Raw genomic sequence first — 23,987 nt, 5'->3', positions numbered from 1 at the left:
TCCGTTTGAGAGCTGTCGCCGGTGTAACGGATGAAAACGTTCGTGAGAACGTTTTTGAGGGTCTACTTTGGCAGACTCGTCGAAAGTTTGTCGGAAATTAAGCGGAACGCTTCTCTCATCGCTCCGCTATTTAAAATACGGTTCGGAGCCGATGACGCAAACGAGACCGTGCTTAAATCCGAGAGAAGCTCCTGAAACTCTCGATCTTGACCTCGAGAATCTACTCTGAAGGTTTTAAGTCCTCTCCCTTTCCGTCTTTCTCGTTGGCACGTCTCACGCGAGTACAAGATGATCTTGGTTCGCGCTCTCGGGAGGGCCCCACGTAGCGCTGACGAAGATGCGCATGGTGCTCCAGACTCGTTTCTCCCTCTCTCTCGCTCCTCTTCGCCCTCATTCTCGCGCGCTTCTTAACTCCTCTCCGATGTCTCGCTCGGCGTGTCTCGTTCTAACCACAACCATCTCTCGAGAGAGCACTCAGAATCTCCTCTCGACACGAGTGTACTTCCACAACCCCTCTGCCTTCCCACCCTTACTCGCTGTCTCTATTCCCTGATGGCCTCCACTCTGACCCTGCCTATCCTCTCCCTCGACTCGCTCGCACCTTTACTATGTTACTCAACCTGGATGTATGCGGTATAGCGATGTATGTGGTTTTCCGACTATTGTCGTATGATCGATAAACATTTACCGATCTTTGGACATTATCGTTCGCGTTCTACAAATTTATCTACTTTTTCTTCCCGTCAAGCGCGAACGTTCTGTTTCGTTTTGAACATAGAAAAAGAGCGGAAAAAGCAAATCTGCCGCGCGGTCCACATTGTCGCGGATATACTCTTTTGAAACGAGATTTCGGCGCGAACCGAGAGAGACGTGTAACGGCCCAGTATTTCTGTCGTGGCAACTGAAACTTCTTCCCTTCTTTCCGGGACATTGCCCGGAGCGAATTGTTTCTACCAGTATAGCGCCCCGCCGTTATCGTTTTGCTCTCTTCCCTTCGCTGCTTTTTCGCGTCTCGTCCTAAAACGGCTCCGTCTTCGGACATATCCGCCAACGTAATATCTGCCAACGGCTGACTGTACACGAAACTGTGTTTTCCTTCTTTTTTATTCGCTCAGCGAGCTACATAGTTTTTTACGGCCGATTAGAAATTAATGTCGGCCATTGTTATAGCGTTTATAACGAACGGCGACGTTGATTCTCGCTCAATTTACCAAAGTTTATCTTCGTATCGTTGCTTCTAGAGTAAAAACGATTTTAATATAAAACGGGTGTTCGTCGGACTATATTTTTGACGCGATAATTTCTCGGCTAATGGGCCGAGTTGTATATATGTGTGTTCCGGGTACTTTTCGCTCCCCCCAAGATGGGAGACGAGTATACGTGGGTCCTTAAAACGCCTCTCGGAAATACTCGACGACCTCTTGGCGCTTTAGTAGAAAATTATGCGCGCTCTTCCGCGTCCGTTTACGAGCACGTGCGCGAGAAAGAGAAGAGTGGTCGGAAGGGATGAAAGAGGGGGATGACGGGGCATTAGCGAAACAACGATTCTTTCCGCTCGCCCTCGACGTGTGTATTCCCGGATACCGTCCGCGACGATACCCGACGAAAAATATCAGAAAATTCTCCGGCCCAATAAGACCTTCTTTCCCGAGAGACTATATCGTTCCCTTTATTTGACGGACTATAAAGGCTATAATAGTAAAACCGCACTCGTTCGACCGCGATGCGGATGGTCGATGTAGATAACATCGTCCAAATGGGAATTAAGGTTTCATCGAGCGACGAAAATGCGCGTTTTATTGTGCAAGTTATTTTTAAGGAGACGCCGCGCCTCGATAACGCGGATATCGAAACTCTCTGTCCCTCGCGCGTCAATAAAAATATTTTATTTCCGCGGTGGTTAATGTCGCGGGAGAAAAGAGAGGCAATTTATGGTGGTCCCGGTGCACCAGGAACATAAACGGCTCGTGTAATTCTTACTTCGCGGTGGGATGGGAGGAAAAAGATATCGTTAAGATATTTCCTACGAGACCGAAGTGTACCAACCGAGAAAGGAGGTGGAGAAGGAGAGGCTGGGGAAATCGAGCGAGGGCAAACTATGAACTCGGCTTCTCGAGGACAAAGCTTTTCCGTCTGGATTTTCTTCGCTCCCTTCCCTATTCCAGCCGGTCTTTCTTTTTCTCCGCGTTCTCTCGCTCCCTCTCTATCACTGTCTCGGAAAAATCCTCGAGGTAGTTTCGCGTATCTCCCGCTTCTTTTAGCTCCTTTTCGCGAAAAAGATTCCGTCGACTCTATTCGCTTCGACGTTGTAATAATAATGAAAAACATTCACGGCGCGTATTCCATATTCCGTTCGGGGATGTCGATTTTGAAGGATAGATATCCGAAACACGGGCGATTTCGTACAAATATAAAGCCGCGCGACGTTAGATGCGCACAATCTCTATAATCTTAACGATTTTGTTCCATACTGTGAAATCTCACGCGAAATTTTTACGTTGCAGGTCTCAATCCAGCCGAGGAGAGACATGTGAGTATCACATTTTCAATATTATTTAAGTAGTTTTTCATTTTATTTATCACGGATGAGAAAGAGACCGGCGTGTCTCGCTGGTACTGCCAAGTACGTAAAATTTCACCCCATAAAGCGAAATTACACTTAAGCGCGATGTATTATTATTATTGGATGATAGCGGAGAGATAGCGAACGAACGAGAGAGCGAAAGAGGAAATTAGCGCGATACACGATAGTATAGAGGAAAGGAAAGAGAGAAAGAGGGAAGCGGACGGAAGGCGGAGATGGCGACGAAGGATCGAGGAGGAAACGCGGAATGGACATAAAAGCCCGAACACAGGGCCATAAAAAGCTCGTCGTCAAAAGCACTCCCTTCCGCTTTCATCGACCACCCTCTCTCTCTCTTTTTTTCTCGCTCGCTCTTGACCTCTCTATTTCTCCGCGTTTCTCTCCTTCTTCGATAACATAAAACGTCCGCTAGTTGCGGCGCGCGCGTTTATTAAAAGCGTTCCGGAGAGGAAAAAAGCTTCGAGAGCGCTCGAGGGTACCGGGTCTCTCTCTCTCTCTCTCGCGAGTGTCCTGCGAGATCGTCCTACCGATCGATCGCTCGATCGCTCGGCAAAAGGCTCGCGCGAGAGAATTCCTATACCTTCTTCTTTTTCTTTTTCCCGAGATCGATGAATATCGATGAACGCAGTTAGCTCGGGCGTCGATTAAACGGTCCCGTGCGTCGTAACAGCGTTCCCGCATTAACCGATGCGATGCGGCGAAACGAATGGGCGATTAAGGTTTCACGCTCGTTGAAAAATTCGCGTACCACTTGGCGAATCGCGAAAAACACAGTTTGATATTTGATTTCGCGAATATTTTCGCACCCGAGCGGACGACGAATTTTTTTCTCCCTTTTGTCGGGGGTGGGGCGGACGGAGGGGGAGGTTATTGATCCTCTTTCGGCCGTGGTGAAATTTACTACGAGAGAGCGAGCGGCGGGCCGTCGAGTTGTAACTCGTTCGATTCGATGGCGATGGCGCCCGCGGCACGCTGCCAGCCCGATAATTAGCGTCCGTTTAATATGCACAATTATTACGGATTGATAATCGGGGCTGCGCGTCCATTACATTGGTATGGAGATAGATGGTAATAGGTCGCTATCGATATTAGCTCTCCTCTTTCACCTCATCCCTCGCGTCGCGGTGGTCCTGTCTCTCTTCCCTCTGTGAATTCTCTTCCGTTTATCTCCCCCTGTTCGTCGCTCCGACCGAGTACCTCTTCCACAGTTTCAAACTGCGACCCTGAGGGCTGTGAAATTGAAATATGAATGCTAATGGGGTTACTCGCCTCGGCGTCATATAATATTACTGATTGTCGGCCAGATATAAGCCGACTTTCAGTTTTATATTCTCTCTTCGCCCCTTACATCTCAATTCATCCCCAGAAACACCTCGGACGATCGATTTCTCCCAAGCTTCATTAATCTTCTTTTTTTTTTTTTTTTAAATTTTACTTAACAATTTAAATTTGCGAAAGTTCGCTACCTCCTCGTCAAGACGTTTCACCAAGTACATGTATGCCGTATCGATCGACAGTCCGATCTCGGCGCGAAGACGCCTTCTTTTTAACGCGAAGGGAGCCATCGAACAAATTGACGCCGTACTTGCCGAGGAGCGAAGAATTACGTTCCCATCGATCCGCTTTTTCGCGTCACTTTGAATTTATATCTCCTCTCCGCGGAGCAGGCTGCACGATAAAACTTCTATTCCGCTCGGCGGCTCGTTACCCAACTGCATTTTCATGTCCTTCCGTGCTTCTCCTTCCCCGTCCTCTGCCGTGCAATCCGATCTCTCGTGATTGGATCGACGAGGAAGAACGGTGCTTGCGGAAAAGAGGCAAACCGTTGCCAGAGAGGGTGAAAAAAGAAGATTGAGAAGAAAGGGGTTATATACGACTCTGCGGAGAGAACGCGAGTCGTTATTATTCGCGTACTAGTAAAGTCCTCCTTTTTTTCTCGCGCTCCTCCGTTTTCAGGATTTTTCACGACTCGAGAGCTACGATGCTTATAGTCGTTGTCATCGTGCGATAAGAGATAAAGAATTCATAAAACTCGGTTGATCGGCTGTTTCTCGTTGTATTAAAAAAAAGGGATACAAACGGGGAGAAGGTTTCTTAATTTACTTCAACCGGCACGAGCTTAATTGAATTACCCGGGCATCGTTTCGCTATTAGCTTGCGATAAATTGTCGCGAAAGCTGGTAATCTCGACGGCGACGACGATACTTGTGGAGGAGATCGTAATGTCATCGTAAAGCCAAATTATATCGCATATTGTTAAGGTGCTAATTCCTTAATCGCGTATTAATCCTTTCTCTCTTCGTTATAATTCGTCGTCTCGCGCTTCTTTTGTCGCACGTGTATATCTTTATTTGCAAAGATATTAATCCGGTAAATTGTTTAAACATTCGCTTCCAAACTAAATATATGACGTCGCTGCGATTCGCCGAGCGTTAATTGCGATCAAATATCAATCTCCCCTTTTCGTAGCCCAGAGGACCCCTTGCGTAACCGCACCGACGGTTTCCTGATATCTGGAAAACAGGAACGATTTTAAACGTTTAATCGAAATCGATTCCGTTATTTACCGCGTATAAGCTCTCTTTCTCTCCCGCGCTGTCGCGATGTTGCGGTGATGGGTACATACACGGTCTCTGTTCCGGGAGTTGAAAATCGGCTACGAATCGAGACGCCGCGATATCGATTGTTCTCCTACCCCTCTCGTACGCCTCCTCGCTTTTTCCTTGGTTCAGCCATTTTCCGGCAGTTCGTTCTCCATTGGTCGCGTAGCTCGCGGTTGCGTTACTCTTTTTTCAACTTTTACGCGACCCTCTCTCTCTCCCGGTCTCTCTTCCATCCTATCAACCCCTACCCGTCTTTTTAATCCCATCACAGAGTCGAGCGCGCACCAACGAGGCTGTCGCCGGAGGTCGGTAAATTAAATCTCGAATAAAGTGCAAATAAACGAGCGAGGGAGAGAGAGAGAGAGAGGGTGGAAGAGAGGAGGCGTTGCCCGGGTGGTGGTCGAAAGTGTGGTACAAAAAAGCGACAGGGTGAGAGCGGAAAAAAAGCCAGCGGGGAGAAAAGCGGAAGGGAAGAGAGAGAGAAAGAACGAGCATGGATGCGGGACCGGGAGATAGAATGTAAAAGAGAAAGAGAGAGAGAGAGAGAGAGAGAGAGAGATAAAAGAGCGAACTGACGCGTGAGAGTGTAATTTATTTTAATTAGAGTGGCTGCATTATGTAAGCGGGTGAAGCGCCGATGAAAGGGTCGAGAGATCCTGACACCGAGCCCCCGACCAACATCCCCCTTCCACTAACACCCTGTCTCTGCTGTCTACCCCCGGGAACAGACTAATTCGTTCTTGCCCAGGGCTGTGACGATGATGGGAGGGCGTTTCCAAAAATTGGCGCGAACATTCGCGGCCACTTTTGCGTAATGGCAATCTGAAATATTTGTGCCGATGCGCGCTAAAAGAACCACGTGTTTTTAAGTATACATAATGCAGCTGCAAAATTCAAAGAAATTTTCAAACGCGTTTCAACGGAGAGAGAGAGAGAGAGAGAGAATCGCAAACTTGCGTCACTTATTATTTCGTTCCAAGCTTTTTTTCAACCACCTATTAGATTCGTACTTAATTATCAAATTATCTAGTTTCTTTTTTCTTTTTCTTTTAAAGGATTCCGACAAAGCTCCGCTGTCGGAGAATCTTTAAGTGCTCTTTCATCTTGCAACACGGGGTGCGAAAGATAGCGGTTACGCTCTTGAATCTCTCACCCCCGTTTCTTGGCGGGCAAAGTAGAGAACTAGCCAACCCTCCTGCTTTACCGACGCCTCTGATCTCGTTAGGAACGCATTAATTAATTTACAAGATGGCGGCGGTGGCGACGACGGTACGAGAAGAGAGCAAGAGGCCCGTCTCGTTCCGCGGGTGCGACAGGGAAGCGGTGAACCAGGGGTTGGGGCGAGGGTTACTGCACGGCACGTTTTAATTACTAATTGAAACGTTCTGCTACCACCGCGCCGATCCCGTAATTCCGTTTCCACGTCGCTGTCACTTTCACCCTCTCCTTCACCCTTAACTCAAACGACCTTCCAGTCTCCCCCCAACGATCTCCTCTCCGACTCTGTCTTAATATCCGCTCTTCTCTCGGGGATACTTAATATTTTTAAATACTTTGCATACTTTCCTCGGTTATACCCTTCTTCTCTTTCTTTTTCCCCTTCAGCAGGGTGGATGCTCCCGACTCTCGACACCGGAATTTATGAGACGGTGAATCTGCGGCTTCCGTGAATTAATTAATTAAAAACATCATGGCGCCTTAATAACGCTTCGTCGCGTCCGCTTTTCGGCTTCGCTTTATTCTCCTTTTCGGCTCCCCTTTTTTTTCAACTACCTTTCTCTTCCGCGACGTTATGAAAATTGGAAAGAAAAGATCGGGGAAGATTAAAAATCCGTCATGGAGCGGGACTTTATATCTCTTCCCGCTTTATTACCAATTTTTCAAAGTAAATTTCAAACCATATGTCTACAAGAGCAACGGAGCATCGCGTAATAAATACACCTTCTTTTAAGATGTCTAATTATTTCAAGTATATCAATTATTAACGAAAGCTGGTGCATGCGAAATGACAGATTGCGCTTGCGAAACCGACACTTTGTAACGCGTCCTAGTTTTACGGTCGATTGGCAACAAACGTAATCGTCGGGAAAAAGACAAAGATACACACACACACACACACACATATATATATGCAAAAGTTGCGCGTGTCGCGATCGCAATCAGAGCGCAACGGATCGGCGGTTTTACAGTCATTGCGCGTCTGCAACGATCGATGACGATTCTGCGAAACGGAATAAAGTGTCTCCCCGTATTTATTACAGCAGCAGCGGGCATACGTAGGTGCGGTTGGGAGCAATTTTAACAACAGTACGCCTCAACGGCGAGAATCGCTTCGTCGCGGTCCTTTACGATCGATTCTCTCTCGTGGCTTTCGTTCCGCTTCGCTTTATTCGCGCGCCGATATATTTACGCTCGCCGTTTGTAGCTCGGAGCGATATAAGAGCCCCCGGTGTCGCGCAATTTTTAATCGAGAAATTAACTCGAGTTTTTCGCATCGCTCAGGCTGCCATTCAGCCAGCTCGCGCGATTTCTTCCCTTATCGCGATTCGATTAATTTGTTTCGATGATTTCTCTTTGATATACACGTACGCTCTTTAACATGCGCGTACGCGTGTATCTTTGCACCAAGTACTCGAATACACACACCCTCGAGATCGTATCGCGAGACCATTCTTGAACGGCCGACTAAGCTTTTTCGTCGGCCGGTAATTACTCCGTAATTTAATGAGGCAGCTTGTAAAAGGCCGTTCGTCGTAGTAAGCAGTCGACGCAAAGATCGACCGCCGCGTAATTACGTCTCTATGTATATTTCACAATATAATCGGCCGGCAGGCTATATGCTGTGCAACGCGTTTTCCACGGCGCTGTGAAAAGCTTTTTCCGCGACGACGCCGACGATGACGACGACGGGAGGAACAAAAGAGGAAAAGAGAGGGAGTGAGGACGAAAGGGAGAAATAAAGCAGAAGCGGAAGAGAAAAGCGACAACGAAGAGAGAGAGAGAGAGTGGTCGCGAAAGCGTGGATTTGTTATTAAAAACGTCCCGCTGGAAACATATAACGGACTGCGGCGCTATGGATGCAGTTTGCAAACGAGAACGCGAGATACATAGCGAAGGATCATTATTTTATTCCGATATAACGTCCGCCGTTACATAACGTGGGGCGATACGCGAATTCGCGTGCGGACGGCAAAAAAAATCTGAAAATTGCGAACGCCACGCTTCTTGTTAGAAATTCGCGCAACGAATATAATTTTTATTCCGCGTATTTCGAAGGAGAGAAATTTGGTATACATCACATATCGCGTACGTTGCTGCGCGCGTCTACGATTCCGCCCGGACTTTTCGATCTAACGGCAAAAGCGCACACGTGCTCGCTTTTTTGGCGAACGTTCAAGAGGACGACGCGCCGCGGGATAACGTTTAACTCGCTAATGTAGGAAGCCAATGGGGTTGCGCGTTCGCGTCTTTCCGGTGGAAGATACTACCGCTATAAATCAGACGGTCGATCGGCGACGGGTGGCCAACCGGTCCTCGTCTCTTTCTCTCACTCTCCACCTTCCGTTCCTTCCGTCTCGCTTCCTGCCGGCAGCGTGGCTCGACGACGTCCATTAACTCTCTTTTTTGCCACGTGTAATGACCTTAAAGCGCCCATGGTTTACGAAGCCATTCGTTAAGGGCCCCTCCAAGCCGCGTTGGTAATCGCGCGCGCGAGAGAATGCACCTCCGCGGGCATTGTTGCGTACGATCTTTTCCTTTTATTCTCTCTTATTCACCGGCTTACCTCGACGGGCATCTGCTCGCGCCCCTTCTCGACTTTTTCTCGTCATCCTTATTGCACTACGTGCAAAAGGTGAGAACGAGAGAGGAGAAGGGTGAGATAATAGGAGAGAAGCTTCGCGCCCGCGAAATAAAGCGACGATCGGGATGCACCATGGGCTTTTCAATTACCCCGTAGCTCTCCTCCTCTCTCGCTACTTCGCTTGTCCTCGTTCTCTTGCTCCGCCGTCTGTTTTGTTTTTCCTCTTCCTCTCTCTCTCTCTCTCTCTCTCTCTCTCTCTGACGGAGCGATAAAAATGTTTCTTCGTTCTCTCCTCGCGGATAATGCGCAGGCACTTTATGGCGCAGGCTATTCTGTTTGCCTCTTATTTCTCCGCCTCCCGTCCTTCGATTTCTTCGTCTTTTCCTCGCGTCTCGGATCTCGGCTTTCCTGTATCGCTCTCGGGAAGCTGTTGCTGCTGCTGCTGCTGCTACGGCTCTCGTAAAAGACCACTCGCGCCTCAGTCATCGCTTTCAGTCGGGACTTCCTCGGTGACTCGGCCCGAGTATGAACAAGGATACCATCGGCGTTTTCCTTCCCCATTGAAAAATCCAGCCGCGCGCAATCAGGCCAAGTTGCCTGGTCGAGTAGGTATTCACGGTCTTGGCGGTTCGCGTCAGAACCATGTTCGTAATTAAAACCGTAATTAAAAGCAGTAATTACGAGAAGCGCGACGCTCGATCGATCGATATCGTATAAGGACGGGGAACGTTACCCGAGCCTCGAGGCTCCGATCGCTGAGGGATGGAGAGAGAATAACATTGTTCAAAAATGTCATTTTTTAAAGTTATATATTCATTAAAAAAAAAAAAAAAGAAAAAAAAAACAGAAATTGCCTGTCTTTTATTTATTTATTTTTTTTTCGTCGCAGTTTTTATCGCGCGCGCGAACCGAATTTGGACCGAAAACGCGTTCGCCGCAACCGCCGGTTCGTTGGCACGATAACGATAACTGTTGCACTATCGATCACATGATGGAAGCGCCTATATATATGTACGTACCTCTATATACGTGAAAGAAGAACGCGAGCGACGAGATGATGGTGTGTATACGCGGGGGCCATGGGACGCGCGTTGCCGCATAAAATTGCGGAGCCCAGCAGCGCGGCGCCGAACCGAGCGAGCCGAGATAGCTGCAAACAGACGCGAGTTAATTTAAAAATGCAAATTCCACCACGGGACTCTGCCGCTCCGGGGGCGAACGCGGGAAAAAGAGACCGATGCACGAGAGAGAGAATACACAACGCGAGAGTAACGCGCCGAGAGAAAGGGAACTTTGCTATTTACGGCGACGTCATAAATCATAGCGTCGTGAATGTCTGGTCCGATTCGCGGCGTTGCGTGTGAGCTTTATTTATATGTCGTCCAATTTGAGCGAGTCCGATTGCGAGAACGCTTCGTTCTTCCGTTGAAAATTTGACGGGGATAATCCGCGTGTAGAATTACGACAAGCGGCAGCAATAATGTCTGTATTGAATAAATTCCAGCAACGAGCTTTTATTAGGAAAATTTACCGCGATTGCTGTTTATAATTAAAATCCGAAAAAAATGCGATTTGCCTTGCGTGGAAGCGCGCGAGTCGCGTCGAGCTGCTTGTTCTCGTCGCGAGCGGAGATCAGCTGATTGTCAGAGAGATTGGAAACGTCGCGTCGTCCTTCCGATGACAAAAATTCGCGCGTGCACTAATTGCCGTTGCGCACCGATTGATCCACTGACATATACGCGGCAGATTCCGCGAACCGATTACCGGTCCGACGCGATCATAAAAAATTCCATGCATCCGCGATGCAAGCTGCGGATATTCTCCCGAAATTGGGCGCGCTCAGATCCCGTCATGAATCTTGCTGATGTTGTTGTAGCTCGCGATTTCGTTCGGTAATTAAATTAATCGGCCGATGCGAAATCGCGAAGCGAATATCGCGATCGGGCATTGAATGCTTCGAGGCTGTTTATTCTCGAGCGAGTTTGACGAGAGACCGCGAAACGGACAGGCGGCAACGCAATATAAATGCCGCGGATGTTTATCCCGTCGAAAGTCGAATTTTGAAGACGCAATATTACCGTGGTTATCTCCTCGTCCGAGATTTAAACCGACGTATGGCATATCTGCAGCGAAAAGATAAATACAAATGTCGAAAAGTTTGATTGGAAATACAGACGTCTCATGGTCATTCGTGCGATGTCAATCTCAAAGTCGATATACCTACTTTGGAATCTTTTTTTTATGCTTCCCTCCGACATGCTCGACAGCCTGAGATTTAGCGACACGAGATGCATTAATCGAACATCTCTCGTTGCGCCGCAAAGTCCCTCAACCATGTCCATCAACCATGGTCATTCTCCCGGATATCGCCTCGCCTCCGCGCGGAATCCCAATTTCTCGATGTTAGTCGTTCCGGCGCGCGTTCCTCCGAGAACGACGACGACGACGATGACAACGACGCTGCTGAGAGCCACTGGGTGCAATCTTGTACCAGCTGGGGTTTGCGGGGTCTTGGGAGACGCGACTCCGGCTCGTAACCTTCTCTCTCGGGGTCCTAGCCACGACGACGAGGATGGAGTGAGGAATAGGGAAACAGGCACCACACAGGCAGAGGCAGGCAAGCAAGCAAGCGGAGGATACGGAGATGGTTGGTCGACGTAGGGTGAGAGCGCGCGAGTAAGTAGCGGCTGTAAGAGGGTGAGAGAGAGAGAGAGAGAGAGGACGGTGGGTGGTCGGTCGGCGGCTTGGGATATATCCGTAAGGTTAGGGTGGTTGAGTCGAGACGAGGCGCCGTGGCGAAGGAGTCGCTCACTCACTTACCACCCTCATGGCTGCGACCGCCAACCCCAATACTATGCACACGGCCAAAGCCGTCGCCTCCTTCCATCCCTCCCCCTCTGTATACTCCTTTCGCCGTTCCCTCTCTCGTCTCACCCTCGAAAGAGCCACCCCTGACTGTACTTCGGTGCCTGCTGTTGCTTGCCAAGTTGCTTGCCTGCCTGCCTGCTTGCGGACCAAGTCGTCCCTAACACTACAAAGTCTATATATCTACGGTATACCCGCAGCTCCTCCTACATTCCACCGTCTCTCCCTCCTTTTCCTCGTCCTCCCCAGGGGTACCAACCCCCATATTGATCGTGGCACGAATCCTCTTTGTGGGAGAAGGTGGTACGGATAGCCGACGGGATAGGTGTAAGTAAACTTACGTGAATGGAAGGCGGGCCGCGTGTGTATCATTTCTTCGCGGAGATATATATACACACGTCTCGTATGTGTACATACATGCATATATGTATGTACTGCGCGCACACACACATATACAAACACACGTGCACACTAACGCAACACGAGGGAGAGAACAGATACGGGAAACGACATTGCGAGCTATCGGCGTCTCGGGAAGGAGAAAAAGGATGCGCTTACTTTTCCGAAAGACGAGACTTCCGGATACATATTACTACTAGCGATATCGACTGTGGGCGAAAGATGGTGTACGTTTTCGCATGATTTTTCAGAGAACTGAATCACGTCGCGATTTCCTCGTCGAATCTTTTCGCAGCGGCTATACAATCCCACCGTTTTTAAACAGCAATAAATATAATATACACGTATATCGATTGATTTAATTATTTAAATATATTTTATCATTACAACGTTCAGAAATGTTCTACATTTTCATCTCGAGCAGAAATTAAATCCGCGACTCTTTTAGATCGTGCGATCCAAGGGGAGACATTGCAAAAATATGCTTTAAAGTATCTTGAGCTAAAAAAATACCTCGTCGATAGAAAGTAGCGCAAAGTTATTTTTGTACCGACGATAAAATCGAAAGATATTTTGGATTACTCTGGCGCGTCTTATTTTCTAAGATCGTCTCAAAAGCGACGCGACAATTGTCTCGTCCGCTTCAGTGGATTCCAGCCGGATAAGCAGTGACCGACCATTTCCAGATAACGAGAAGACTACTCTTCTTCCACGAGGTCGGGGAAGAAAAAGATCTCTCTCTTTCTCCCTCTCTCAGACTTCTTTCGCAAGGAAAACTCGAAAGAGGCACGTAATACGGCTCCTGGGGAATCTTTTTCTTCCGAGAATCTTTCATGACGTGAACGGAGCGCGTGTTTGCGGAACTCTCCCCCCCTGTTCATCCCCCTCGGCTTTTGTCTTCGCTTTTCTCCCGTCCCGCTATATCGTCGTCGCGAACGGAAGAACACGATTGCTTGATTTTTCCACGTCGCGGGATTTTATATTCGTTCTCTCGAGCGATATCTCGACGTTGTTTGACAAGACACTGCGGTACGATATCGCGCCGGAATGTAATTTCGTACGTTAATCGCCTGGAGATACTCGCGAGCGGATTCGTACATCTTCTTCGGGATCCTATTTTTTCTTTCTTTCCGCTCGAGAAGCGTCTTCTTCGGGCGTCTCTCTACCGCGAGAGAGGGGTTGATACCGAGGCGTCGACGTAATGGACCGAAAGAGCGAGAGAGGCGACGGCGACGCGATAGTAGTGAATGAGAAACGAAGGGTAATTGAGAAGAGGAGATTTACTTCGACACCGACTGCGAGGGGACGCGATGGAGAGGTTTACGGGGTTGCGAGATGGGACGCGCAGTTATCGGAGACAGGGTACAAGGGCTCTGCCACATTTATATAAGTATATGCGTATATATATATATATATATATATATATACACATATATGTATAGAGGTATACGGACTCTGTCGACGACGAAACTGCTCTCCGTAAAACTTTTCGTCCTGCTATGTCGGACTCTGAGGGTTTCTCTCGATTTGAATCCTTCTTGCATTTTTGAAAAATGCATCTTTCCATGTTTTATGAAAATTGTCAATTGATGTTTCCTTCTTCTTTATTTTATTTTATCATCCAAACGAGGAAGATAAAATATTGATAAGCAATATATATACACTCTTCGAAATAATTAAGACAGGGGTCCAACAGTATAGTAATAATTTTATTTAATGTGCGATAAAAAATCAAGTTTTAACAAATCAGATAAGAAAAATGAAATATATTTCCGCGATAAAAACTTGAAGCAAGGTCTCTTCTTTAATTAGATCTCTATTCGAAAAAAAAAAAAAATTGTTTAACCAGTACACAAGAGTACAATTATATTGAAAAGATACGATGAAATGAAAAAGAAGGTACTTGAAGAGTTCAGGACACCCAGTATATTGAATTGCTTTCGGAAACGAGCATGCTGATGTTTTTCTCGCTACTCGTGCATAAAAAGATAGAAAGAAGCAAAACTCTATACGAGATCCGTCCTATTATTCTTCGTTCACCTCGAAGCGAATGGAGGTCGAACGGGCCCGAGAGGGATAAGTAATTCCGTCGATACCTCTTTCACCCATCCGACGGGAAAGTCGTTTTATTTAATCGCGAAAGAGGAAGGAAGGAATTTAGTCGTTCTACCCTCCATCCGTCGATCATCCCCCATCGGCCGCAAGAAGTCCTTCTCGATACGATTTCCGTAGAAATTTATCGAGGAAGCGGAATCGCGCGGTCCGTAAAAAAAATCTCGGACGAATAAATCCTGCAAATCTCCGTAATCGGATTAATCGCGCGAGACGAGAGGAGACCGATCGTATCTCTGTTGCGTCGTTAAGAGATTTGATAAAAATCGTAACGCTTTCGTCGAACGACTTTGTTAAAAACCCCGCTGAATATATTGATTGTCTGTGTTGCAGAGAAATTCGATATCGCCGGCGGAGCGAGAGAAATACAGGCCTCGCAGTACGCCCGATCCGCAACACGAACATCTGCATATGACTGGGAAGAAGATGAAGAAGGAGCACGACAAGGATATAGGCCATGTAAGTATTGGTGCCAATATTGGTGCTCCATGCTCCGTGATTCGCCTTAATAAAGCCGTGCGTGTTCTCCCCGACAGCAAAGCGATGGTGAAAAGAGCGACCAAGACCTGGTGGTCGACGACGCGAGCGAGGGTCCGACCAGTCCGGCGGCGAACGGCACCGCGTCGCCGCGAGAGAACGGCCTGGATAAGCTGGGCCCGTCCTCGGTGCCTCTGAGCGGTCAGGTCAAAAAGGAGGTGCCACCGCCGTCGCCTAGAAGCGGCACCAGCAGCAACGCCAGCACTCCCTCGGCCAAGAAGATGGAGGAACGCGAAAAGCCGACGACACCGATCTCGAAACCAGTCACACCCACGTCGGCAGGTCGGTGTCGAATCATTGGCAGTTGATGTGTAGCGTACGGGGAGACGGTAGAGCGTCGAGAGAGAATAACAAGGTTGGTTGACGATACCGTAGGTGGTAGCAGTTCTGGCTCCGGTGGCTTGAAACCGTCGAGCTCCAGCAAACCGCTGGTCTCGGCCTCGGTCGTCGGTCCTTATCCTCCGCATTATCCTCCACCGCATCATCCACCAGCGGGACCTCACGTGGACATGCTGGGCTATCCCCCGGCGGCGCTTAACGGTTACCCTGCGAGACCACCCCTTCAACAGCTCTACGATCCTCATGCCAGCATGAGAGCGCCGCTCGGACCGCTCGGCGTGCCTCCCGGTGGCAAACCGTGAGTGTTTCTCCTCTTTATAATAACCGTCTTATTATCGTCATCGTTTTAATATATCTTTATCGCAATTTTTATGGAAAAATCTGTTTTCTTGTTCATAGCAGTGCGTACAGTTTTCACGTGTCTAGCGAAGGCCAGATGCAGCCCGTGCCGTTTCCGCAGGACGCACTCATTGGCCCAGGCATACCGCGTCACGCGCGACAAATAAACACGCTCACTCACGGCGAGGTTGTCTGCGCCGTGACGATCTCGAATCCCACCAAGTATGTCTACACCGGTGGCAAGGGTTGCGTCAAGGTGTGGGACATCAGTCAGGGCGGTAGCGGTAGCGCGAAACCAGTCTCCCAGCTCGATTGCTTGCAACGAGACAACTACATCAGGTCAGTGATGGGGTAACATGTGTCTTCATTCGCAGTTCGTGACACACATTAACTACCAAACGCGGTCTATGTAATTAATTTCCAACTGAATTCTCGATGACATTTAGTCGTGTCCGCCGGCTGTATATCATCCGTCGAAGCACCGCGGCATCGATTTACCGCGTGCATTTTCCGTATGCATTTAACTCCCTCCTTTCCTCCTGCCCTGCCCTGCCCTGCCCTGCCCGTCCTCGCCCCCGTATCAACTCGGTGCGCGAGAGTAATAATTATTTAAAAGCGTGCATAAGTGGCGGTATTTAACGGGATTAACGCTAGTAATACAACGCTCATTGTTCGATATTACTAGGTCGGTGAAACTGCTACCTGACGGGAGAACGCTGATTGTGGGCGGCGAGGCGAGTAATCTCAGCATCTGGGACTTGGCGAGTCCGACGCCAAGAATCAAGGCTGAATTGACCTCCTCGGCACCGGCGTGTTACGCCCTGGCTATATCGCCGGACTCGAAGGTTTGCTTCAGCTGCTGCAGTGACGGCAACATCGCGGTGTGGGATCTGCAGAATCAGACATTGGTCAGACAATTCCAAGGTCATACGGATGGCGCCTCGTGCATCGACATCTCCGCCGATGGCTCGAAACTCTGGACAGGCGGTCTCGACAACACCGTACGTTCCTGGGATCTTCGAGAAGGCAGACAACTTCAGCAGCACGACTTTACATCTCAGATATTCTCCTTGGGATACTGCCCGACCGGCGAATGGTTGGCCGTGGGTATGGAGAATTCGAATGTCGAGGTACTCCACGCCACGAAGCCAGACAAGTATCAGCTACATCTGCACGAGTCTTGCGTGCTATCGTTACGCTTCGCTTCGTGTGGCAAGTGGTTCGTCTCCACCGGCAAAGACAATTTACTTAATGCGTGGCGCACGCCGTATGGGGCCTCGATTTTCCAGGTTGGTTATTGTTACGACATTGTCAGGCTTTTTTTTCTACACGCGTACCATCTATTTTTTATTATCTCATTTCACAGAGTGTAATATTCTAAGCGGTTCTATTTCCTTTTTTTTTTTTTTCAGTCCAAGGAGTCATCCTCGGTGCTCAGCTGCGATATTTCTACGGACGACAAGTACATCGTGACAGGATCCGGCGACAAGAAAGCCACCGTCTATGAAGTGATATATTGAACCACACATTGACTCGACGATACATTTTAATATTTACGCAACATCCATTAAAGTTTCTTGTGACGATCACAAGTGTAACTGAGCTATGACGGAGGAATTGAAACAAGGATTAATTTCCTGTGCGCGAATTGTGACTCGTACTTCACGAAGCTACGCGGCAAATCAATTGAATTAATTTAATAAGAATTGACAAGACTTGGTCGATGTACTATGGTCGCTATATTCGACGGGAATCCAAGTTAAATATCACGTTTCTGGTAAAGAATTGTCAAAGCAATTAAATTACCAGAAAGTGGTATGTAAAAATATTACGGAGATATATAATTATATAAAAGTTGCAGCGTCTGGCTGTATAAAAATTGTATAGAGTCTATGATCGTAAGTAGAATGAAGTGAATGGAGAGAATATGAGAGAAACAAATGCGTGCAAGTGCCCTCCGACTATATTTAACGTGGGAGGCGATATGAAGTCGCTTGTGTAATATGTTACTGATGTAATATAGAGTCATTATAATTAGGTTCTTTTGTGCGTGCGCGATTGCGAGGGAATATGGAACGAGGAATTCAGTGCGTTTCGTCGGATATGAGATCCTTCTCGTAAAGTAACGACGGAACGTACACCGCGATGAAATACCTGAATACGTACGGAACGCTGATCTAATGTTGTAGACTTGTCAAAGTAGGGATGTGTATGTTGTGTCGCAGAATTATACATAATATATTGAGCACACATATAGACGGAATGTTTACGTCATGTAGCGAAGGAATTGTAGGGCTATGAGAAATCGATAAGTATCGATCACGCTAACAATGTTGAACGTACATTAACGCGGTATGTTCATCGGCATAGAAGCCAACAATGTGATCTTTGACATTTCTACCACCGACAAAGAGGAATAATTTGTACTTATTACACTTTCAGTTTTAAATAACGATTCTTTCATAATTATATGGCACTGTTGCGTCTGCCGTTAAGACTTTATTGTAATTGAGATTTTATAAATACGTGTCGCGCGAATGGAGACAGTGATAAAGAAAAAAAAATAAATAAAACGGCGAAAGATACTTTTTGATCTTTTGCGGTAATTACGCGTATTAATTAGGAAACTGGCTTTCATACGGCTATCACAAGTGGTATCGAATACAAATAGAAACTCTACATAAGTTGCGCCGTATGCGCGTGGATTCTTGATATAATGTACATTGTTTGCAAGTCTTGACTGCCATAATAGGCATATATATAATATATATACATATATATATATATATGTATATATATGTATATATATATATATATATATATATATATATATATATATATCACTCACACATTCACACAAACACGCATATGTTCGTAAAATACACACTCCCATACACATATACACGAGCGAGCGGACCACGTTCGTGGGCGGATTTTGCAGAATATTCGATAAAGTATTTTTGTGACTATTCATCATGACCCTAGGCTTAACCATCACGCGCCCGTCTACAACGACTGCAACGACGAGGCGACATGAAACGAGGCGAGAGAGACACTTGAGCAACTCTTACACTACTCTTCGGTGCAGTTTACAAAGCCAGAAGTGCGTCTGGACTTAGGGTACTAGCTAGCGCATTATTATTATTCGGAAACCGTATGGTGAAAGCGGGTGATGCGTAATGGAGATTTATATTTTGTTACAGGAAGGCACATAACATGTTGACACCGCTGTGTGATCGTCCGAAATTCAATTTCGGAAATATAATACTGCCGCGATAAAACGATAAAAGCTCTGCCGGACACGATAACGCAGTTCCACGTTTTACGATACGCAGACTGATGAATCGATACACGATTCCGGAATTCGATTTTGGACGAGCACAGTTCCGATCATATAGACCAATAGAAACAACGATACCTCAAGAAGACTCAATAGTTAATTATCTCTAACTCATTGACTTGTACAGAATTGATATTCTTTTACAGTTGAGAATAACACACGCACTGTGGGCAAAAAGAAAGAAGCATTACGCAAGATAAGGAATCGCATAGCCGCGATAATGATTGTGGCCCCCTCCCCCTCCATCCCTTTCCTACCCCCCCCCCCCCCGTTTCGTATTGTATACATATATATATATGCATATATATATATGTTAAATTGCGTCTCCGTGTTCGCATTTTGCACTCCGCGAAAAGCGTACGAAAGCCGCCGTGGGAAAGAAAAAAAATATACGTTCGTAATAAACGGAAGACAAACAGCGTTCATCTTTTTCCAAGCACTGTTCACAAGTTGTTCCTATAGCTACGCGAAAAAAATTGTTTCTTTCGGCAATTAAAAATCCTCTATATCTATAGAAAAGAATTGACATTATATGTTCGCTGATTCCCATATTCCATCGATCCCCTATATATATATATATGTATGTATATCATTAATCAAATACTTTATAACTCGAGGCATTTCTTTAAAAAAATTACAGCGATAATACAGCAGCATCTTATTTAAAAACTTGGTACTTTTAATTCTTTATTTTCAAAATATTCACGATGAAAATTCTGATGATTACCGCGCAATTTTTTTTATATAAATTGATTCGATTGAAATTTATTTGACAAATGATACATTGATAATTCGAGAATATTGATAGAAAACATTTAGGAACAATTGCGTCTTTAAAATTGAAAGGCCTAATAATTTGTCTAATTTGATCATTTTTACGATGTTATAAAAGAAGGGAATTGAATTTAAAGACGCTTTTGGGATAAATAAAGTTTGCTTCAGCGTGTTTTGAAGAGAAAGCATTTAAACATTTGATTTTTATTCCTAATATATAAATATAATTATTCGTTCATTGAACTCGCAAGCAGTGACGTCATATGACACTTGTGGAGTGCGTTCACAAATCCTATCCTTGGGTAGAGTAGCATTTGAATGACCAATCGGGGCAAAGGAATTTTAGTTACTTTTATTCTGATTGGTCGAGTAAACGCAATTGTGCCACGAGCAGTCGGATTTTCGAACGCATTGCAGAACGCGAGCTTCAATATGGCTGACAGCGAAGGCACAGTGATCATAATAAAGTTGGAATTATAAGATTTTTGACAAATTACGTAAACGCAAATATTCGCCACGATGAATATGTCCGTGGAGAAGAAGAAGTATCCTTCGGCGTTACCGATCAATTGGCACGCGCGAGAGGAACCGTCGAGAAAGAGCCAAAATCAGTTGACAACGTCCACAACGGGGAAGGATTATTATTACGGGTAGGTTGAATCAAATGATTCTCCCAGGAAACTCTATTCGAGCTTACGTGAAGCTGCGCGACTCGCAGATTCTTCAGTGTTTGTAAAACTGAAATAATGCTTGTGCGAACGAATATAATTGGAGATATAAAGAATTCCTAACCTCAGATGAGAGCTATCTTTCGTAAATTAGTGTCTATATAGCTATAATGCATTATACTGCATAATTAACGACACGTTAGATTAATTAAAAATAATATATATCTTCTGTAAACTGACTGACTTTTTTCAGCCGGGCTAGAAATGACTCGTCATTGGTACCACCGATCAGACAAACAGCGTCGATTTTTAAACAACCAGTTACGATTTACAAGTCGCAAGAAGGAAAAGTGAAGGATATTAAACACAACGTTCAAGAGAAACCAAAACAGGTTAGTTTATACAGAGATTTCTCCAAATTGATGATACGCTAATCAGACTGCGGATCAGTGTAATATATCCATTCAAATTCTTTTGTCATATATATTCTCACATCTCATTTATTCATATGTACAATCTCCATACATATGATATCCAGTAATTATTATTATACATTTGTAAATATATCTACGAATATATTCTTAAGTGTGAAATTTGTTAATCTTTGTATCATGCTTGCAAGATACACTTTGCTTACATTCATTCATTTGTACCATTCTTCGTTAACTGTTCTTGTAAATTTACATGATACAACTGTCAAATCATTGCTTTAGGAAGGAGCCGATAAAACTGACGGCAAATTTGGCTCCCAAGATAAGCCTAAGCAGGTAATTCTGAACATACAATCATGAAATTGTCAATAATTTTATTTTTTAATGTGTGTTGTTAAATAATTTGTTAAATTTTTTATAATAATAACATAGAAGTATGATTTTCTTAATATTTGAAAGCAAATGGAGAGAGAACTTGTAATTTTATCTTTCCTTCTTTTAATTTAAATTAATGGCATTCAACAAACATGCCTATTACATACCTGATAAAAACACAATGATATAATTTTATATTATTTTTGTGTACTGAGAATGATTTGTTTTCATAGTTTGTATTATTTTATTACTATAATAACGAATTGTGTAAAAAAGTTGATGGACTAATCATAGATAATCAAATTTTCTGCCTTTCAGCTTTTCTGGGAAAAACGATTAGAAGGTTTGCGAGCCTGCGATTCTGATGGTTATGAATTTGATGGAATGGACTTGCCCAAGAATTTAAAACCAGTAGGACCATATATTACGGAAGAAACTTTACTTCAAAGTGTGGCTACCGCATTACACGTATCTACTCAGCCAGTCACAGGACAAACAGGATCAAAAATGGCTTTGGAGAAGAATCCTGGAGTATTTCTTAATCCTGATCAACCACTTGTACAGGTAAGGTGAATAATCGGATGCTAATTGACGCCATAATAGTGCATCTTAATATGCTAATGATATCAGAATAGTTTGCATCCAATATATATCAGGAATCTTTATAAAAAATCTTATTAATATTACTAAATAAATTGATCATTTTATGTTTTGTGTTGAAGGCGGTCTCGATAGCGGACGAGGACATAAAAAGGCAAGAAGACCGAGTAGCTATTGCGAGAAAAAAGTTACAAGACGCCTTACGTGCTGTTCAAACTTAAATTACAAATATTTATGCGTATCATTTGCTCATCTTTTAATTTTAAGTTATAAATTATACCATTGCCATTTTTTTGTAATAAATGTTTTTGTAAAAAAAAAGGAAAACCGGGAAAAAGACAAAAGGTAAATTCGATGGCTATTTAAAGCACGAGATCGACTGATTTTCTCGAAATGTATTTTAAAACGAAAAAGTCAACAATGTGAAAGATTCGGTCATGCAATTGAATCTTTTGTAATAGGCCAATTTTGCGAGCCAATTTTCCATTATAACTCGAAAATAATTTTGTTTTGCGGCCCTTCAAATGGCTTGAATTGTGCCATCTGCCTAATATTTTTCATGTGGGAATTTGATCAAATTAGTAATGGTCACGAAAATAGATAATTTCTCGGATTTAAGTTCGGCAGATGGCAAAAATCCTACATTTAGCTCTATGTCGAATGGAAATGAATCGATATTAACGATATTACGTAGCACACACACACACACACACACACACACTATATATAAAATTTAAAGAAATTACATTATACGTTCCTTTCCAATTTAATAACTAAAGATTCTCTTTTTGATAGTGTAGTGTGTTTAATTTAAATCGAGATTATTTCAGAAAATCAGATTAGCAAATCATTCATATTAATTATGCAAATTAGCTACGCTTTTAGTCTAGCCTGTGAAGGCCGTGCAAGAATTGACCAGTCTTGAAATATTTTTTTGAACTTGAGCGCAGCACGTCGTCTCAAGACATCATGGCACAAAAATAATATAACATAGTAAAACTTTCTTTCTGAATAATGATTGACAAAGAATCAATAGAACAATAGTAATTAAAGGGGACAATATTTGGAAAGCAGTTTCGAGGATTAACTTAGAAAATCCTTCCGACAGGAATTTTTTATGTAAATGCTTTATCGTTTTGTCTGCATAATAAATGAACACAGTATGCCTGAAGAAGCAAAGAATGTTAACGAAGAAAAAATAATCTTGAAAAAATATGTAAATTGTGGATTTTCGTAGGATCTTTTAAGGTAATCTTCAAAACTATGCTGTTTCTCAAAAATGTTGTTTTGCCCAAAACTATTTTCGATGCATCATTATTAAATACATCGGTCACGTTATTAGAGTTGTATATTGTGCCGAATGCAGTTGTGTATCGAATGCTGCCATGGCTCTGGGAATGGGTACGTGCCGAGGGCATCGCACAAAAGAATACCGAGGCAGGTATACAGGCAGGCATCAGTTTTCAGGTATATAAGCATAAGCTGGATACCAGGTGGTAACCTCTTTTTTTCTCTTTGCCCGGTACTTCTCCACCTCCGACCAACAGCTGTTTCCCTCGGCAAGGGTCGCTCTCCCTTATTGTCAACCAGGCGGAGAGAGAGCCGTTCTCGCCCCACCGTCGTCGCCGGGGCACATGTCCCAGTTTAAATCGTTATAACTCGTCGAACACATGACTCGACCGACGATCCATCCGGTGCGGATATCATATCATGAGCACCGGCGACGACGAAACCGCGCGCATCGTCGATTCGACGGGAAAATTCATCGTCAAATCGATGCTGTCTGCATCCTGAATCTGCATCTCGAGCGATCAATAGCGCGCGCTATCGCGCATTGCAATAATTATAATTTATGCGCGAAGGCGACATCCGGTTCACAAAAAAAAACGCAGAAAAAAAATAATGGAAGAATTGCATTTATAAAGACGATCATAATTTTTGGAAAATGATTTTTCACTGATACAAGACAAGTGCCTATAATAACTTTCGGATAATTATAAATGATTAATACATTATATATATAAAATACATTTATGTACGTATATATATATAATATCATATTTATCGTCGCGAATTATGTCTCATCTCTAGGAGAAAACTTTAGATACCTTGCGGATTTCGGAAACTCAGGTACAGAGAATGCAGTTTAACTCCCACCGGAATTTCGTATGTATAATAAATGATGCGCATGAATATAAATGCGGATATCATGCGACGAA

General features: G+C 44.8%; 2 protein-coding genes across 10 annotated transcripts in view; both read left to right on the top strand.

Moving 5' to 3' along the window:
* LOC114936804 (protein groucho) overlaps positions 1-18,165 on the top strand; it is a 90,068-nt gene extending 71,903 nt beyond the window's left edge. For 6 of the 9 annotated variants that reach the window (XM_085486655.1, XM_085486648.1, XM_085486652.1 and 3 more), the window contains 7 exons: positions 2,505-2,530; positions 14,699-14,824; positions 14,902-15,184; positions 15,278-15,539; positions 15,641-15,919; positions 16,266-16,869; positions 16,993-18,165. In XM_085486655.1, coding sequence (XP_085342781.1) covers positions 2,505-2,530; positions 14,699-14,824; positions 14,902-15,184; positions 15,278-15,539; positions 15,641-15,919; positions 16,266-16,869; positions 16,993-17,100 — 1,688 coding nt within the window. In that variant the 3' untranslated portion in view covers positions 17,101-18,165. The remainder of the gene's footprint in view (positions 1-2,504; positions 2,531-14,698; positions 14,825-14,901; positions 15,185-15,277; positions 15,540-15,640; positions 15,920-16,265; positions 16,870-16,992) is intronic. The other 3 variants (XM_085486654.1, XM_085486650.1, XM_085486653.1) reach the window with 1 other exon arrangement.
* Positions 18,166-20,114: 1,949 nt separating this feature from the next.
* On the top strand, positions 20,115-23,987 carry MBD-like (methyl-CpG-binding domain protein 2). Its single transcript, XM_029310252.2, has 5 exons — positions 20,115-20,344; positions 20,616-20,754; positions 21,076-21,129; positions 21,487-21,732; positions 21,891-23,987. The coding sequence occupies exons 1-5, from the start codon at positions 20,214-20,216 to the stop codon at positions 21,987-21,989; spliced, it is 669 nt and encodes a 222-aa protein (XP_029166085.1). The 5' UTR covers positions 20,115-20,213; the 3' UTR covers positions 21,990-23,987.

The sequence above is a fragment of the Nylanderia fulva genome, unplaced genomic scaffold (genome assembly GCF_048542155.1).
Source record: "Nylanderia fulva isolate GAGA-0341 unplaced genomic scaffold, ASM4854215v1 Scaffold11, whole genome shotgun sequence".
In the NCBI taxonomy this organism is placed as follows: Eukaryota; Metazoa; Arthropoda; class Insecta; order Hymenoptera; family Formicidae; genus Nylanderia; species Nylanderia fulva.
Note: the sequence above shows the minus strand (reverse complement) of the source record. Positions and strands in the feature narration are given on the sequence as shown.